Raw genomic sequence first — 19,600 nt, 5'->3', positions numbered from 1 at the left:
ACCCTAACGGTGTCTCACATTCTATTGGCTGCCTAGTCACGTGGTAATGACAATGTCCATGTGCCAACTAGGATTGTTTTATTAAGGGATGAAGAGTGTTTTTGACCCATTTGCATTTCGATGATACATGGCAAAAGTAGCACAAAATGTTTATGAGCCCTGACTGCAGCGAAATGTCAAAATAATTCTCTCTCTGTCTGACTTTTCACTATTGAAATAATTGCCTGGCATTATTAGAATTATATAAAGAAAAAAAAATTAAAAAGTGTGGGGCATTATAATCTCGTTCTCTCTCTCTCTCTCTCTCTTCCCATTGTTTTATTTCAGTGTATTTCTCTCGTTTGCTTACTTTCACTCTATCCGCCAAGGTCACTCTCTTTCCTCTACAAAGTAAATGTGGAAAAGGGGGGGGGGGTACCAAACAAGAGCTAGAGACGTGGTTTAGAGTCTTAGTCCGAGGTAACGCTTGACTGTCCACCCTGAACATGGATATCCTGGTCCAGTTAATGGTCAAGTTAGTGATGTGAAGACTACAAGCAAAACGAGATCGAAACCATTTTGATCAGTCCTAAAATTATCGGTCATTCTTTATTCTTTACCGTGATCATTAAATATCAATAGCATTTAGTCAGTCACGCTACTTGATAACCTATTGGATTCATACACGTCACTAATGTTTGATGTACATTGCTATTCATAGCTGGAGTAGTTATTCATTTCAGCATGCAGATATTTAACTCTAAACAAGATGTTTTCAAAACATGTTTTATTTCAGTGTGTAACGTTCAAATGTTCTGTTACTTTAAGAGATAAGTCTTATTGATAGTTTTAACAACACAGCTTTTCAATTAAATGAAGACGTGAAGACCCTATACAGTCTACTAGACATCTCTTTTCATGTCCCTATACAGTCTACTAGACATCTCTCTTCCTGTCCCTATACAGTCTACTAGACATCTCTCTTCCTGTCCCTATACAGTCAACTAGACATCTCTCTTCCTGTCCCTATACAGTCTACTAGACATCTCTCTTTCTGTCTCTATACAGTCTACTAGACATCTCTCTTCCTGTCCCTATACAGTCTACTAGACATCTCTCTTCCTGTCCCTATACAGTCTACTAGACATCTCTCTTCCTGTCCCTATACAGTCTACTAGACATCTCTCTTCCTGTCCCTATACAGTCTACTAGACATCTCTCTTCCTGTCCCTATACAGTCTACTAGACATCTCTCTTCCTGTCCCTATACAGTCTACTAGACAACTCTCTTTCTGTCCCTATACAGTCTACTAGACATCTCTCTTCCTGTCTCTATATAGTCTACTAGACATCGCACATGTCTTCCTGTCTCTATACAGTCTGCTAGACATCTCTCTTCCTGTCTCTATACAGTCTACTAGACGTCTCTCTTCCTGTCTCTATACAGTCTACTAGACATCTCTCTTCCTGTCTCTATACAGTCTACTAGACATCTCTCTTCCTGTCCCTATACAGTCTACTAGACATCTCTCTTCCTGTCTCTTCCTGTCCCTATATAGTCTACTTGACATCTCACATGTCTTCCTGTCTCTACACAGTCTACTAGACATCTTTTTTCATGTCTTTACACAGTCTACTAGACATCTCTCTTCCTTTCTCTACACGGTCTACTAGACATCCCTCTTCCTTTCTCTACATGGTCTACTAGATATCTCACATATGTCTTCCTGTCTCTATAGTGTCTACTAGACATCTCTCTTCCTGTCTCAATACAGTCTACTAGACATCTCTCTTCCTGTCTCTATACAGTCTGCTAGACATCTCTCTTCCTGTCCCTATAGTCTACTAGACATCTCTCTTCCTGTCTCTATACAGTCTACTAGACATCTCTCTTCCTGTCCCTATACAGTCTACTAGACATCTCTCTTCCTGTCTCTATACAGTCTACTAGACATCTCTCTTCCTGTCCCTATACAGTCTACTAGACATCTCTCTTCCTGTCTCTATACAGTCTACTAGACATCTCTCTTCCTGTCTCTATACAGTCTACTAGACTTCTCTCTTCCTGTCTCTATATAGTCTACTAGACATCGCACATGTCTTCCTGTCTCTATACAGTCTGCTAGACATCTCTCTTCCTGTCTCTATACAGTCTACTAGACGTCTCTCTTCCTGTCTCTATACAGTCTACTAGACATCTCTCTTCCTGTCTCTATACAGTCTACTAGACTTCTCTCTTCCTGTCTCTATATAGTCTACTAGACATCGCACATGTCTTCCTGTCTCTATACAGTCTGCTAGACATCTCTCTTCCTGTCTCTATACAGTCTACTAGACATCTCTCTTCCTGTCTCTATAAAATCTACTAGACATCTCTCTTCCTGTCTCTATAAAATCTACTAGACATCTCTCTTCCTGTCTCTATACAGTCTACTAGACATCTCTCTTCCTGTCTCTATACAGTCTACTAGACATCTCTCTTCCTGTCTCTATACAGTCTACTAGACATCTCTCTTCCTGTCTCTATACAGTCTACTAGACTAGTCTGCTAAACATCTTACATGGAAGTGTCGAAAAAAAAGTGTTATTGTTAATTCAGTCTGAACTTTACTAACAACGAAAGAAAATGAAATCTTAGAGAATTGTGTACATTGTCAGAGGGACTATAAAGTCACATCTCTTTGGCACAGTTAGTCAACTCTTGACCTAGATTAGTGGAACAAGAAAAAAACCAACTTGCTTTAAGTTCCTTTTGACCATATTGTCAAGATCTCAATGTAAACCCCGTGTCTTTAACTTTCCGTAGTTCTGAAATCAAACTCAATCCTAGAATTAACAAATAAATCTTCGACGTCTTCGAGGAATCTCGAAACATTGTCCTGAAGCTTTGCCTTAATGCCGTAGTCTTGCGCCACTGGCACTTCTTTATTTTTTCTGCCGATTTGTTTAAATCAATAAATAGACACAAGAGAAGAAACAAATGTTACTCCGCCAGAGAAAGAAGTCCCCTGAAGGTGAACGTTTTCATCACTAAAGACATCCCCGAGAGCTTGTCAGGAGAGTGTAATTGACAAGACTAAGACCACACACAATACTCCGCTCACTTTATTTAGTTAGACATCTAAGACTTAAAACGTACTGAGACAGTTTTAGTGTTAGACTGAAGGAAGATAAAGTCATCGAATTGAGATGAGTTCAATGAAAACAAAAATACATCTCTTAGTAACAAGCCATTTCTTTTGAGCTCTTCTATTGTGAGGACACACAAACTCACTTTTAAACCTTTTTTTTTTCTTTCGCAATGGCAAGGACTCGACTTTTTTCTAAATAGTCCAATATATAAGTCTTATAGCACAACCTTCCAACTTGGTACTAGAGTCTAACATATAAGCATGGAACCCATAAGAATTCTTTGAAGACAAAACATATATCTCCCAAAACTGAGAAGTCATTTTTTACTTTTCTTAGTTTCACTTTACAATCGGCACTAAATAAAAATGGACATTATCACCAACAATTAAAAAAATATATTGCTTGACAAAGTAAACTATAAGAAAGATCATTTTGTAAACTAACATGTCCAGAATGCACCGCAATAACCCAATTTATCGATGTTCTCTCTTTCACGCGATATTTAATATAATAGGGCGAGATTTCCCATTACCGCATTAACTTAATGACGTCATGCAGTGCGAGATTATTGATGCATGCGTACGATACAGCTCGGTGCAATAGCGTGCTGGGATAAAAGTCAGGTTAGGACATAGCTCAGTGATTCTGTTACAAATTATTAAATACTTTAATTTCTCTAAAAATCTGTAGCACATTGTCTCACAGCTACCGTTAGTGACCAATGTCTTCACTAACATTTTGATCACTAGAGACTTTTGACTAAAACAAAATGGTGTAACCATAGAATGTACATTAATTGGCATTAGCTGTAAGTTTAAATGTCAAAAGGCTGGACGACATCATTACATCCAGCTCTGCACACAAACAACACGTACAGATAAGAATGACATATACACACATCTACACAAGAAATCATTTTGATTGAAAGTCATCTGGCAGTCACTTTCTTGAAATCATTTTTTTTTTTTTCATCTTAATTGCAACTTACAAACGTAAGGGAAGTGGGTCAAGATCAGACCACGTGACAGTGAACAAATCACTTGCTGTTGTTGAAATGGGGACTGATACAATGGAAAGAATGGTGTTTGTGGTCAGTGAATGCAACACTCTTTAGCTTCACAAACTCTAGACAATGGCTAACAAATAACTTTATTGGTTGTTTTTTTTAGATCAAATTTTGTTTTCGATATCACCAAGGGGAAAGAATCGAAGAATTAATCCTTTAATGGTTATCTAGTGACTAATCAAACTGTCTCCAAACAGATACATGAAACACTTTCTTCTTAGACTATCTGCAATAACCCCGGCTGGACAGCGGTCACTACAGTCCAGCCCAATTTCTTGTCTTGTCCACTTTCTTTCTCCCCAGCTTTAAATTACATCAACGCCTCTACCTCCTTTCACTTCTCCTCTCAATCCAATCTTTGGCCTCCCTGAAGACATAGTGGGCGATCCATTCCAGGAGAACGTAACTCGACTTATTGTGAACGAAAACGAGGGGTCAAAAGGATCGATCTTGGACAATTTCCTCCCCTTGTTTGCGGCAAAGAAACCGTGGAAAGATCGACCGTGTTACCACTTGCCCGTTTGGCTGTTCTTAATTCCTTTTTGGCTACACCCGAAAGTCTGGAAAGCCGCGAATGGGCCAGGTGACGTCAACTTACTCAATAACCCAGAAAATTAAATGGCAGAAAGGAAAAATATAATCACGTCTCCATTCACAATACAGTCTTCCTTGTTCTTTTTGTTCACATAACCTAGAAGTTGGTTTCTATGGAAGCCTTGATGGAAAGAACAGCAGGGAAAATCTCTAGTTCTGGTCTTCAAACAAATGGGTACACTATTTTCGATGACGACATCAATGTTTGGAGCAGACGATGTAAACATAATAGTTATAAGAAAGTTCATTGATGACATGTACATGGCTGCCTGGTCGTGCGGCATGCGCGCTGGAATGTCGTTCGAACTTCTCGATGGTCCAGGGTTCATGCTCAATTTTTCTCTGATGGATTGATACCATGACCTTTAACATTGCTACGTTATGAATGAGAGAACCGAAGAAAGTAGAAAGTAGAATCTGAATGTAGAATCTGAATGTAGAATCTGAATGTAGAATCTGAATGTAGAATCTACTCGGAAAAGTTGAACGAATCTTTACTACCAATATAGTTAATTTAACACGGAAACGGCATTATAATACAAATATTCTTGGTTTGAGCCGATTGTTAAACTACGTCTAGAGATTGGAAGATAAAAAAGAGACAAGAAAATTATTTGTGGGTAAGCTATCTACAATGCCGCTCATATTTTAAGAAGAGAAATGAACCAATTTCCGATGCGTGAAAAATATATAATTTTCAGCTCTCCATTTAATGAATGTAAGTACTAGATCCACAGGTTTCTAATAAAATTGTTTCAGGCCAATTTCATTTCGATTTTGTACCTTTTCGGTCATGTGGCCCACGACACGAGTGTCGGAAATTGAAACGGACCGAAGGTTGAATTTGGTTGGGCATCACTACTCTAGAGTCACTCTAAACACTAAGCTTAAAAAAAAAAAAACAAGAATGCGGAGAAAAAAAAATTTGCATCTTTTGCAATACAGAAAAAGCAATTTCCAAAGTAATTAAAACGGCTTAGTTCTTCACCCCAGAAATGTAAATAGATCTTTTGTTTAGCCTTTACAAAAACAGTTGTTGTTTATTCTGTAGAAAAGAAAGCTGGATTACGTTGAGGATCGCAAGATCGATACTAAACCAGAATCGCAATTCGCTATCCATTGTTCATCTCGTCAATGTCATATTCAATACCGATCAGGGGAAAAAAACGAATACGATTGTCCAGAAGTAAATTAGTTCTTCCCGCTGGCGACGCCAACTGGAGTCCGTGATGTCAGCGGCTGTAAAGGGTGGGTGGGGGAGGGGAGCAGCCAAGCTGTTGCCGAGACAATCAGAAGACAAGACAATGGAGGGAGGGGGAGGGAGATGGCGAGGAAATTCTATTACTACAAGAAATGTTCTCTCGAAACAAAAATATGTCATTGATATCCAGGCTTTATAGCCAGCGGAAAATGTCTAGTTAACATTGATAGGCCAGGTGCTGGGGCATTACAAGGAAAGGTCTGAGCAAGGTAAATACAAAGAATAATACGTAAAAGTAAGCTCTGGATCCTTGCACAATGCAAACTTCAAACGTACATTCCACTGTGAAGCTCAGAGATGAAACAATGCATACACATTACATTGATAGGGAGGCGCGGTGGCTGAGCGGTAAAGCGCTTGCCTTCTAAACCTGGGGTCCCGGTATCGATTTCTGCTGAAGACTGGAATCGAAAATTTTCGGGATCTTTGGGTGCCTCCAGCTCTAATGGGTACCTGACAATAATTGGGGAGAGTAAAGGCGGTTGGTCGTTGTGCTGGCCTCGTTAATTCATCTACCTTATAGCTCGCAAGGTCTGAAAGGGGAACTTTACTTTTTTTTTTCACATTACATATTTAATGGCAGTACTAGGGACTATATTTGTAACGAGAAAAATGGTTAATCAAATTTAGTGAAATAAGGGACAGAATGACCCAGGCACAAACCCTAGTCCCTAGTGATTGTTTTATATATGTAATTTGTATGCATTGCTTTGTATATGAAATAAGTATGCATTTATTTGTATATGTAATATGTATGCATTGCTTCATATATGTGATATGTATGCATTGCTTTGTATATGTAATATGTATGCATTGCTTTGTATATGTAATATGTATGCATTTATTTATATACGTGATATGTATGCATTGCTTTGTATATGTAATATGTATGCATTTATTTATATATGTAATATGTATGCATTGCTTTGTATATGTAATATGTATGTATTGCTTTGTATATGAAATAAGTATGGATTTATTTATATATTTATATATGTAATATGTATGCATTGCTTCGTATATGTAATATGTATGCATTGCTTTGTATATGTAATATGTATGCATTGCTTTGTATATGTAATATGTATGCATTGCTTTGTATATGTAATAGGTATGCATTTATTTATATATGTAATATGTATGCATTGCTTCGTATATGTGATATGTATGCATTGCTTCGTATATGTAATATGTATGCATTGCTTTGTATATGTAATATGTATGTATTGCTTTGTATATGTAATATGTATGTATTATTCATTGTTTCAGTTTCTTAGCTTCACATTTGTATATAGTTGATTAGCTACCTACTCTCTGAAACTTCTATATGCAGTGCATTTATATTGTCCAATTGGTAATATTGAGAGAGATACACTTCATAATAGAGCCAGTGGTGAATGTATGCCCTAAGGGCTATCTGTGCGTCCACTTTGTATTGTTGGTGTAAGCAAGTATTTCAGGCTAGGGATGGGGGCTGGTCGGGGCATGTGCCATTGATGTTTGGATGGCAAGAGCATGCTTAAGAACGTCACTGACCTGATACAACGTTTTTTTAAACATAAGGACGGTTTAATTGTCTGTTCGCTTGGCACTGCTTTCTTGGTAGGATTGATGGAGGGTGCCCTGGTCAGTGCTGTCCCTTATCTCGCTATAGTCACAACTTTCTCCCATCATCTGCTTTATATCATTTATATGTGTATTCCTCATTCTTAGCAAGGTAGGACTGAGGGCGCTGTATCACTTTTAATGCCCAGATGAGGGAGGGGCGGTAGCAGCAATCTTTGTCGGCGTGTGTGGAAAATTACAAGATTTATGTAAGTAGTTAGTTAATTACAATATGTAAGCTCTGGGTCCATCCTTGCCCAGTGAGTTGAATTTCTTTTTTATCTGTAAAATCTCTTTATTTACCCATGCCAGTCAGATTCCAACCACTGCGCTGTTGTCCGCATCATTTTCTACGTAGTTCAACAGACTAAAGAATACTTTTCTATTCTCCTCTGTGTGCGTGTATGTCAAGCCTGTGCACAATTTTGAACCTTTTCCTAAAGGAACCATCTACCTAAAATCCAGAAAACATCTACCTTAAACACCTAAGCTTACTAACGCTGACCACATACCTGCTTTCTCAATGGTCATCTCGTTGACTAGATTCTGCTTGCAGACCTCCTCTTCGAATCCCACACAGGCGCGTCTCTGCTTGAGTATCGGACAGTTGGTGCCGCCATTATCCGGGTACTGAGTGACCACTCTCTTCCTTTTGCGTGACCCATAGCCACAGGGGTTGTCACATTCGGTCCATTCTTCCCATTCCCCGACCTGACAGTCCACACCTGAAACAACAAGAAAAATTTAAAAAAAAATACTTTAAAAAAAAAAAAAAGCTTATACTAAACGAATTTGTATCAATTAGTTTGGATCATGTCATTCAATTTGTAATACATCTAGACTAACAATCTAAACAAAACGATTTTACCAATTGTTTTGTTTAGCGCAATTTCATGATTTTAGCTTTCTCAATTCGCTATGATCCTATCACTTGTCTAGACTAGTTGGGAAATGGGTGGGGGTGATAGGGAAAGAATGAGGTATCTGTGTGAATGTTACCATGATCGCTTTTTAGATGCTTGCATAAAAAAAAAGTTAATTTAAATAAATTCGAATTCAAGGGTTCTAGCCTTCTCAAGTTTCGAAAAGCTAACACATTAACCACTGCGCCAGAAAGGTGCTTATGAAAATAGAAGATTTTATAGTTATTCATGTTTAGTTTTTAACTTTAAAGGGGACTAATTCAAATAATACCACAACATCAGTCAAATCCAATTTCTTTTCCTTGATCGATACCAAACAAAATAATAGTTTATTAACTAGTGGGTTAATTTTCTTTTCAGGTAGAAAAATATTTGTGCAAAGGTTGAACTTGATCCGGATTAGGTAAGGGAGAAATAACGTGTACAATCTTTTTACCAGACAGACAGACACACAGAGTTGATATAAGCTTTGAAGAAACTTTTGTTCACCGTGGCCAGTAAATGAGATACTTACTATTGGGAACAAATAAGAAAGTAGATAAATATATAATGTCTTCATTAAGATAAGAGGGTCTGATAACTAATGGTGTTCAGAAGTGAGGTACTTTGGAAAAAAGGGAGCGATGAAAGAGAGTTATGCAATAAAGTATTCCACATAGCTAACAACAATTAGTAATTTATGAGCTAATTTCTTGTTAGTAGGCGCCTAGTTAATGAACGTGTCTCAAGTGTTCTAGATGAACATGTCTCAAGTGTTCTAGATGAACGTGTCTCAAGAAGTGTTCTAGATGAACAAGTCTCAAGTGTTCTAGATGAACTTGTCTCAAGTGTTCTAGATGAACAAGTCTCAATTGTTCTAGATGAACGTGTCTCAAGTGTTCTAGATGAACTTGTCTCAAGTGTTCTATGAACATGTCTCAAGTGTTCTAGATGAACTTGTCTCAAGTGTTCTATATGAACATGTAAGATGAACATGTCTCAAATGTTCTAGATGGACGTGTCTCAAGTGTTCTAGATGAACGTGTCTCAAGTGTTCTAGATGAACAAGTCTCAAGTGTTCTAGATGAACAAGTCTCAAGTGTTCTAGATAAACAAGTCTCAAGTGTTCTAGATGAACAAGTCTCAAGTGTTCTAGATGAACAAGTCTGTTCTATATAAACATGTCTCAAGTGTTCTAGATGAACGTGTCTCAAGTGTTCTAGATGAACGTGTCTCAAGTGTTCTAGATGAACAAGTCTCAAGTGTTCTAGATGAACGTGTCTCAAGTGTTCTAGATGAACGTGTCTCAAGTGTTCTAGATGAACGTGTCTCAAGTGTTCTAGATGAACAAGTCTCAAGTGTTCTAGATGAACGTGTCTCAAGTGTTCTAGATGAACGTGTCTCAAGTGTTCTAGATGAACAAGTCTCAAGTGTTCTAGATGAACGTGTCTCAAGTGTTCTAGATGAACGTGTCTCAAGTGTTCTAGATGAACAAGTCTCAAGTGTTCTAGATGAACAAGTCTCAAGTGTTCTAGATGAACAAGTCTCAAGTGTTCTAGATGAACAAGTCTGTTCTATATAAACATGTCTCAAGTGTTCTAGATGAACGTGTCTCAAGTGTTCTAGATGAACGTGTCTCAAGTGTTCTAGATGAACAAGTCTCAAGTGTTCTGGATGAACGTGTCTCAAGTGTTCTAGATGAACGTGTCTCAAGTGTTCTAGATGAACGTGTCTCAAGTGTTCTAGATGAACAAGTCTCAAGTGTTCTAGATGAACAAGTCTCAAGTGTTCTAGATGAACTTGTCTCAAGTGTTCTAGATGAACAAGTCTCAATTGTTCTAGATGAACGTGTCTCAAGTGTTCTAGATGAACTTGTCTCAAGTGTTCTATGAACATGTCTCAAATGTTCTAGATGGACGTGTCTCAAGTGTTCTAGATGAACGTGTCTCAAGTGTTCTAGATGAACAAGTCTCAAGTGTTCTAGATGAACAAGTCTCAAGTGTTCTAGATGAACAAGTCTCAAGTGTTCTAGATGAACATGTCTCAAGTGTTCTAGATGAACGTGTCTCAAGTGTTCTAGATGAACATGTCTCAAGTGTTCTAGATGAACGTGTCTCAAGTGTTCTAGATGAACATGTCTCAAGTGTTCTAGATGAACGTGTCTCAAGTGTTCTAGATGAACGTGTCTCAAGTGTTCTAGATGAACAAGTCTCAAGTGTTCTAGATGAACATGTCTCAAGTGTTCTAGATGAACGTGTCTCAAGTGTTCTAGATGAACATGTCTCAAGTGTTCTAGATGAACGTGTCTCAAGTGTTCTAGATGAACAAGTCTCAAGTGTTCTAGATGAACATGTCTCAAGTGTTCTAGATGAACATGTCTCAAGTGTTCTAGATGAACATGTCTCAAGTGTTCTAGATGAACGTGTCTCAAGTGTTCTAGATGAACGTGTCTCAAGTGTTCTAGATGAACATGTCTCAAGTGTTCTAGATGAACAAGTCTCAAGTGTTCTAGATGAACATGTCTCAAGTGTTCTAGATGAACGTGTCTCAAGTGTTCTAGTTGAACATGTCTCAAGTGTTCTAGATGAACGTGTCTCAGGTGTTCTAGATGAACATGTCTCAAGTGTTCTAGATGAACAAGTCTCAAGTGTTCTATATGAACATGTAAGATGAACATGTCTCAAGTGTTCTAGATGAACGTGTCTCAAGTGTTCTAGATGAACATGTCTCAAGTGTTCTAAAGTTTTTGTATTGTTCCCTATCACTATTTCTCTTCTCTCTATTTCTCCCAATTGTTCTGAGTGTAATATAGAGCTCGCATTCGTCCCATCTGTTCTTCCCTTTGTTTGATACGACTCTAATGTTTAGATCACCACTTGGTGTGAGGGAGTAGACAACTAAAGCTCGAACAACTAGAAGAAGACTTATGTTCTGACAAGTTAGGGTTTTATTAGGGAGGACGGACTTATAAAGTGTCAAAGCATTTTTCTCACCCCCCCCCCCCCCTTTTCCCCACGATTCTCTGCTACTAGTGAAGGTCATATTTAATGGAGTACCCTAAATATTCAGAGTCAATTAGACTTCATAAAAATACTAATAATATTCATTTAGTGAAGTAATTTAATTAGCAATTAATTTCGTAAAGAAAGCAACGCTAAAGATAAATTTTGACTGTAATAAATGCATGACAAGAATAATATTCTTGCATTATAATAAGAGTTTTTTTTAATTATTTATACATTCACACACACGGATGGAGTTATCTTTTCTTTAGCAGTTATGTAATATGAAAACTTCAAGACAAAAGAGTTAAGAGCTTGCCCCGAGTTTCAAGAGCATATGACACACACAGCACGTGACACACATAGCACGTGACACACTTTACAAGGACATTTAGCGACATTTTTATGGAACAGATTCTGACCAGAAGTGCCAAACTAAATCACTTTTCTTCATTTGACATTCGTCCTGCTCTGAACATGACAGATGGAACAGTGGAATATAAAATGAATGTTCTCGATCGATCAGTCAAGATGTGGCATAACAAGGAAGGGCTTATAACAAACTAACGAACCTCTTTCTTAGTCTTTACTGACAAGGGAATATTTTTATTTTAATTTGAGAGAGAGAGAGAGAGAGAGAGAGAGAGTATTTGTGTTGAGCTAAAAAAGTTTTCTGGAACAAATAAAAGGTATAAAAAGTGCAATGATACTTGTGTTTGTATTTTCCTACGACTAAAAGAAGCTTGAGGACATTTCAATGAAATACAGAACACAGTTAAACACACAGATATTAACATTCATTACACATTTACACAATTAGAATATTACATTGAATAATTCACTTCCATGGAAATATGTCTCACTGATGACTACTGAAAGACTACTGAAAGAGGTTTTCAATAGTAAACTATTATATCTATTATATAATTATTTAAAAAAAATCCTGGTTTGCAACAAGTCTGCTAACTACCTGTCTGGAACCAACAACCTGTCTGGAACCAACAACTTGTCTGGAACCAACAACCTGTCTGGAACCAACAACCTGTCTGGAACCAACAACCTGTCTGGAACCAACAACTTGTCTGGAACCAACAACCTGTCTGGAACCAACAACTTGTCTGGAACCAACAACCTGTCTGGAACCAACAACCTGTCTGGAACCAACAACTTGTCTGGAACCAACAACCTGTCTGGAACCAACAACCTGTCTGGAACCAACAACCTGTCTGGAACCAACAACCTGTCTGGAACCAACAACCTGTCTGGAACCAACAACCTGTCTGGAACCAACAACCTGTCTGGAACCAACAACTTGTCTGGAACCAACAACCTGTCTGGAACCAACAACTTGTCTGGAACCAACAACCTGTCTGGAACCAACAACCTGTCTGGAACCAACAACCTGTCTGGAACCAACAACTTGTCTGGAACCAACAACCTGTCTGGAACCAACAACCTGTCTGGAACCAACAACCTGTCTGGAACCAACAACCTGTCTGGAACCAACAAACTGTCTGGAACCAACAACCTGTCTGGAACCAACAACCTGTCTGGAACCAACAACTTGTCTGGAACCAACAACCTGTCTGGAACCAACAACTTGTCTGGAACCAACAACCTGTCTGGAACCAACAACCTGTCTGGAACCAACAACCTGTCTGGAACCAACAACTTGTCTGGAACCAACAACCTGTCTGGAACCAACAACCTGTCTGGAACCAACAACCTGTCTGGAACCAACAACCTGTCTGGAACCAACAACTTGTCTGGAACCAACAACCTGTCTGGAACCAACAACTTGTCTGGAACCAACAACCTGTCTGGAACCAACAACCTGTCTGGAACCAACAACCTGTCTGGAACCAACAACCTGTCTGGAACCAACAACTTGTCTGGAACCAACAACCTGTCTGGAACCAACAACCTGTCTGGAACCAACAACCTGTCTAGCTCAGTTCTGAGTTATTTGGTTTCTTTAAAACAAATTTTTGTTTAAAATATGGATTTATTTTTCTTTAAAACTTTGATAAATTAATCAAAAAGTAGTGTCAGCTTAGCAACACCATCACTCAGTACTAACGAGGGCAACACCATCACTCAGTACTAACGAGGGCAACACCATCACTCAGTACTAACGAGGGCAACACCACCACACAGTTCCAATGACAGCTGGGCAACAGCATCACACAGTTCCAATGACAGCTGGGCTACAGCATCACACAGTTCCAATGACAGCTGGGCAACAGCATCACACAGTTTCAATGACAGCTGGGCAACAGCATCACACAGTTTCAATGACAGCTGGGCAACAGCATCACACAGTTTCAATGACAGCTGGGCAACAGCATCACACAGTTCCAATGACAGCTGGGCAACAGCATCACACAGTTTCAATGACAGCTGGGCAACAGCATCACACAGTTTCAATGACAGCTGGGCAACAGCATCACACAGTTCCAATGACAGCTGGGCAACAGCATCACACAGTTTCAATGACAGCTGGGCGACACCACCACACAGTTCCAAATGACAGCTGGGCAACAGCATCACACAGTTTCAATGACAGCTGGGCGACACCACCACACAGTTCCAAATGACAGCTGGGCAAGAGTTAGTATAGAATAACAAAATGACTACTCCATGATCTTGAATACAGCTCATTAAAGTTTATTGAAAAGACATTTTACTTGAATGCAACTATAAAATCCTTTGTTGACCCTTTTGTGAATCCCAGCAACAAAACGTTGACCAGCTTAGTCTGCCAAAGCAAAACTTGTGGTTGGTTACTTCATGGGAGGTCATCACTTGGAAAAACCGATGATAAAATGTCAAGTTTCTGAAGGACACAACTCCAGTTGTGAGAGCATGTACAGCTGCCTTCTCGATTTCTGACTGAACAATCAGCACAACTCTTTAACTAAACAAATAGTCGACGACGATCATTTGAATGACAAAAAGCTGGCATCTGCTAGACAAGAGTCTTCATGACCATCAGTTTAACTCGTGCTAGACAAGAGTCTTCATGACCATCAGTTTAACTCGTGCTAGACAAGAGTCTACATGACCTTTAGTCTGACTCGTGCTAGACAAGAGTCTACATGACCTTCAGTCTGCAATAAAGGTTACCAACTCATGTGTATGTCTTGTAAGTAGATCTGTTTGTCTTATGGTACTGCAGCTAGCAAGAACTCGAATAACCTTGAGAGAAACTTTCTCCAGTAAAATAAAACTTTTCTCTTCTAATAAAAGACAATTTTACAAAATCAACTCTGTAATTTAATGACATTTTTCAACCCCCGCCTCTAATGCTTGAATGGTTTGATGTTGTTAATTTTATTGACATTCTACTATAGAAACACTTCCATGCTGGAACTATTCTGTCAGTGTGTGAGTGAACAGCGAAACTGACACAAATCTGAACTTTCACTTTGAAATGACGCTCACAGACTCATCTTTTTGACACGCTCTGGTGAACTCATGCTGCCTCCCTCCTCAATAGCACCTGCACATTACAAGTGATGTAGTGACGTCAATACAGACCAAGGTCGTAGAAAAGAGACACTTTGTTTCCAGACATTTGTGTAGACGAAAAGACGTTCTAATGTATCACTTAGTGCACATCTGATAGTCCAGCTTAGAACTATGTCATCTCACCTAATTTGATTTCATTGCATCTGATTTCCCTGCCTCCACTTGACACATAAAAGCTATTTATTGTATTTTTTTTTTGTTAAGAAGGTCTTTGTGATTGTATTACACGCTAAAGCGTTAACAAAGATTTTAAACAAAGAAAAATTCGCTACTATAATGGCAATATCTTCGATTCCGAGGATTAAGCTTAAAAGCAGTGTTTCGCGTGACCTGCTGTATCATGCCATAGATAATACACATCTTGTTCCCGATCCAAAACATTCCATAGAAATATAAAGTGAAGACACATGTCAAATACACACATCGTTCTTTGTTCGTAGCAAAATGAAAGACAGGTCGTTAAATAGATTCAAAACGCATGAAAAAAAAGTAATCAGAGACTACTTGTATAAGATGGGTTTTGTGAATTTGTTAAAGTATAGAAATCTTGACTCAGAGTGTACTATTACAAAGAGACACTCAATCCTTTGTTATCTTTGGCTAAGTTTTACATTTAATTCCCGCTGTGTGATTCTTATGTATCTATTGAATTTCAATCACTATACATTTATTGGGCTCATTGATTAGGCAACATTAAATTCCACCTTGACTTTGTTTATTTAATGTGTTGTAGGAAATCGGAATTCAATAAATATGATTCTAGAAGTTAAAAGTTTCCCTTTCAGATCAGGCGAGCAGATGATGTAAAACAAATCTGTTTCTGTGGACACGGTTAACAAGGGTGTCATGTGGTCGAACGACCAACCACATTTACTGTTTCCCAACTGTCAGATACCCAAATAGCTGGGTGGACTCAAAGATCCCTACATTAAAAACCTCAGTCTTCACTGGATTCGAAGCCGGGATCCCGGTTTGGAAGCCAAGCGCTTTACTTCTCAGCCACTGCGCCTCCTATAAGTCACATTAATGCTATAGATTCCAGCGCTGGTATTTTATCGCCTGTACACTATTCACAGAAACTAGGTTATTACGTTGGTTCTAGATTCTATTCGTATTCACAGATGTTGGAATTCGGAAACAGCCAGCAAGGGGAGATAAACCGCCAGTTGCTTCTCTTACTAAATCGACCCTTGACGAGAACAGGTTGAAATGTTTGATGAGTATTTATTCAGTACACTGACCTAAAAACTTAGATTTTTGTTCTGTTTCCATGAAAAGCAGACAGACTTATGTTCCTCTTGAAAAACAGACATATGTTTTCTCCCTTGAAAAGCAGACTTATGTTCTCTCCCTTGAAAAGCTATGAAAGAGTCCTCGGTGCAAGACCAAATCGAGTCCATGGGAGAGCACTTCTGGATTGAAATAGTAAGATCTCATCACAGATACAAACAAAACGACTCCGTTACGACACTAACAACAAATACAATTGGTAGATTGTCTCTACAAAATTAGATGACTATTGATCTAGTAGATAAAGTTCTATACACAAGCTAAGAGATGAAGTACATCTAGACAACATCTCTATCACAAGTGAATACCAACAAGTGGTCTACCTTTCATATAATAAGCATCTTAAAAATGGATTGCAATACATAGTGGATACAACTTTGGTGCCAGAAATAAAGAGCTAGGCTCGCCAGCAAGAGTTACTGATAATTTTGTTTTTAAATAGTACATCCCATAAACAAAAGCAGAAAAGCTACAACTTCAGCATGAGATCTAGATGCGTCACTACATTCTATTTTGTTCTCAAGTCACACAAAGTCGCTATCTCTTCATTACAAGTCTACTTGCTGCAGTTTTTGATGCCCACGACACAATGCTTACTTCCTTTCATTCAAGTCTGACTTTCTATTGACTGAGACATCCAACTTTAGGACAACATTAAGTTGGAGTCCAACTTTAGGACAACATTAGTTGTTCAGCTTTCCTCTTACAATATCACTTCGCATGACCTCGTCATCTCTTCCTGGTGGGCCTAACACTCCATGATTTTGTTTAAATTCCGTTATTTACTAGATGTACATGCTCGTTGAAAAGTGTGTGCATATTCTCAGAATGATTCCAGAAAAGCGCTGGCTTTGAATCCCTCCTCCCTTCTGTCTGTCCATCCCAGTCTTGTGTCAGTTTCAACACTATGAGTACATCTCTGTTATAGAAAATAAATGTTAGATTGGAAACAAGAACTAATGCTGGTGGCGTGAGAGGGGCAGGTGTTATATGTACTCTGCCAACAAAGTCACTCAAGTGTTCGCCTACACCATAACTTCCGATAGAAGTACTTATCTTATCTTGCTAATGTTAATTAATTAATTAATTATAACTTTTATATAGCGCTACTTTCATGTTAGTAGCATGCTCAGAGCGCTATGGTCCAATTTCAGTTGTAGACCAGTGGGGGGAGGGGGTATCTAGGAGAAGGTTTTTCCGTGCTGCCTTTAGGCGCTCAGTAAACACAACTCTGCCCGAGTCGGGTGTCGAACATTGAGCCCCCTTCATAGCAGCCAAGCCAAGTTCAAGCGTACTTAGCCTCTCGACCACACTTGTTGGTGTTGGCAGAGTGAACAACAAAATGCAATGTCCCAGAAGAAACAGAGATGTACACAAGATGTACACAAGATGTACACAAGATGTACACAAGATGTACAAGATGTACACAAGATGTACACAAGATGTACACAAGATGTACAAGATGTACAAGATGTACACAAGATGTACACAAGATGTACACAAGATGTACAAGATGTACACAAGATGTACACAAGATGTACACAAGATGTACACAAGATGTACAAGATGTACACAAGATGTACACAAGATGTACAAGATGTACACAAGATGTACACAAGATGTACACAAGATCACAAGATGTACACAAGATGTACACAAGATGTACACAAGATGTACACAAGATGGATGTACACAAGATGTACACAAGATGTACACAAGACTAGAATTCAAATGGCTTAGTGTCGATGTATCTCACAAGAAAATATTTCGAATTCAAGTTCTAATTGCTTATAAGTCTAGACATTCAGTCAATTAAAAAACTATTTCTAATTAAAATAAGGGTCACGCTGACATTTTGTTGGAAAGTACTTTATAGAAAAGCGTGTCGACATGACCTTCATCTAAAGCTTCCAACTTGTATTAACATTGCCCCCCCCCACACACACACACATTACTCTAAAAGTAAATTACAAAAAGGGGGGAGAGGCAGCCAAAAAAACTTGTACTGTCAGGCAGCAACTTTCTCCACTAGACCATGACGCCCTGATGTCCCATTGTTTCCCCGTCTTCCAGAGATTCCGTGTAGCAGCCAATAGGAGGAAGAGAATCGCTTCGAATGAAACCAATGATCAGACAAAGGAATAAAAAGGTTGTCTAGTCTGGCGTTTTCAATCGACACAATCAGAGAGTAATCCGAACAGTGAGGTTAGTGGTCAACTGAAAGACAAATGCAAAAAAAAAAGGAACGGAACTAGTTCTGTATGAGTAAACACAGGGATTTATTTGTTCTCTCAATACTTCAATGTTTATCTGATCTAGGTAATATGACTAAATACACAGAGTAAAGTTTTCTTATTTGTTCTTAATTCTTAAAAAAAAACTCAACCAACTTAGTGTTAAAGATTAAGTTGTATGCGTAAGTTGTAAGTTGCTTTTTTTTTCAGATGTCTTAAAATTAAAAAAAAAACATTAATGACAACATTGTAAGGTTTTAACTCGACCTGCATCGACCAGGTCTGATCTGATATGTACTGATATCTATTAAAACGTACTGATAAGTATTTAAATGTATTCACATTAATTAAGGAAGTCAGAAGGTATTAAGAGAGATGAGAGGTGGTGGGAAAGTTCCCCAGACATTGCATACAGAGATAAATAGAAACAGGTTCATAGGAACAGAAGAAATGTGTCGGCGTGAGAACTACTTCACACAGAGGAAGGATAATTGCGTACTCTGGTTCCAAATTATTTTCATTTCAAATTTCCTACATACTATACAAGCATAGACTGGCCGAAGGAAGTAACTTTATGTAACTTGAAAACATGTATATCTATTGTATTCGGATTTCCGAATTATGAAAAATTGCATGATTTTCATTCTTAGAGATTATAATACTTATATAGGTTATGGCTGAAATAGATATGAATACTTAACTTTTATACTGCTCATAAATGCTGTATAATAAAGTACACAAAATTGCAAGTCACAAATTTTCGTTTCATAAAACTCTTTAATCGGCCAGTCTATATTTATTTATGTCTATTTATACAAGTCTTTTCATTATTAGTTTAAGATGGCTGAAGTTGTATGAAAGAAATAAAAGTGAGCCTAATTAATTAAAAAAAAAAAACACAACAAAACTGTTCGCTTTTAAATGACCAAAACTTGATAACATCATTTTACTTTTTAAGATCTAAACGATAGACGGAAGTACTACACTAGAGGAATAGCACTTTT

The 19,600-nt window shown here is 38.2% G+C and overlaps 1 protein-coding gene across 5 annotated transcripts in view; it reads right to left on the bottom strand.

The window, feature by feature from the left end:
* The window catches only part of LOC129921980 (somatomedin-B and thrombospondin type-1 domain-containing protein-like), a 126,475-nt gene that overhangs the window by 14,445 nt on the left and 92,430 nt on the right, over positions 1-19,600 (bottom strand). For all 5 annotated transcript variants that reach the window (XM_056005511.1, XM_056005509.1, XM_056005510.1 and 2 more), the window contains one exon: positions 8,150-8,362. In XM_056005511.1, coding sequence (XP_055861486.1) covers positions 8,150-8,362 — 213 coding nt within the window. The remainder of the gene's footprint in view (positions 1-8,149; positions 8,363-19,600) is intronic.

This window comes from Biomphalaria glabrata, chromosome 12 (genome assembly GCF_947242115.1).
Source record: "Biomphalaria glabrata chromosome 12, xgBioGlab47.1, whole genome shotgun sequence".
Lineage (NCBI taxonomy): Eukaryota > Metazoa > Mollusca > Gastropoda > Planorbidae > Biomphalaria > Biomphalaria glabrata.
This window is presented reverse-complemented; position numbering and strand designations above follow the sequence as displayed.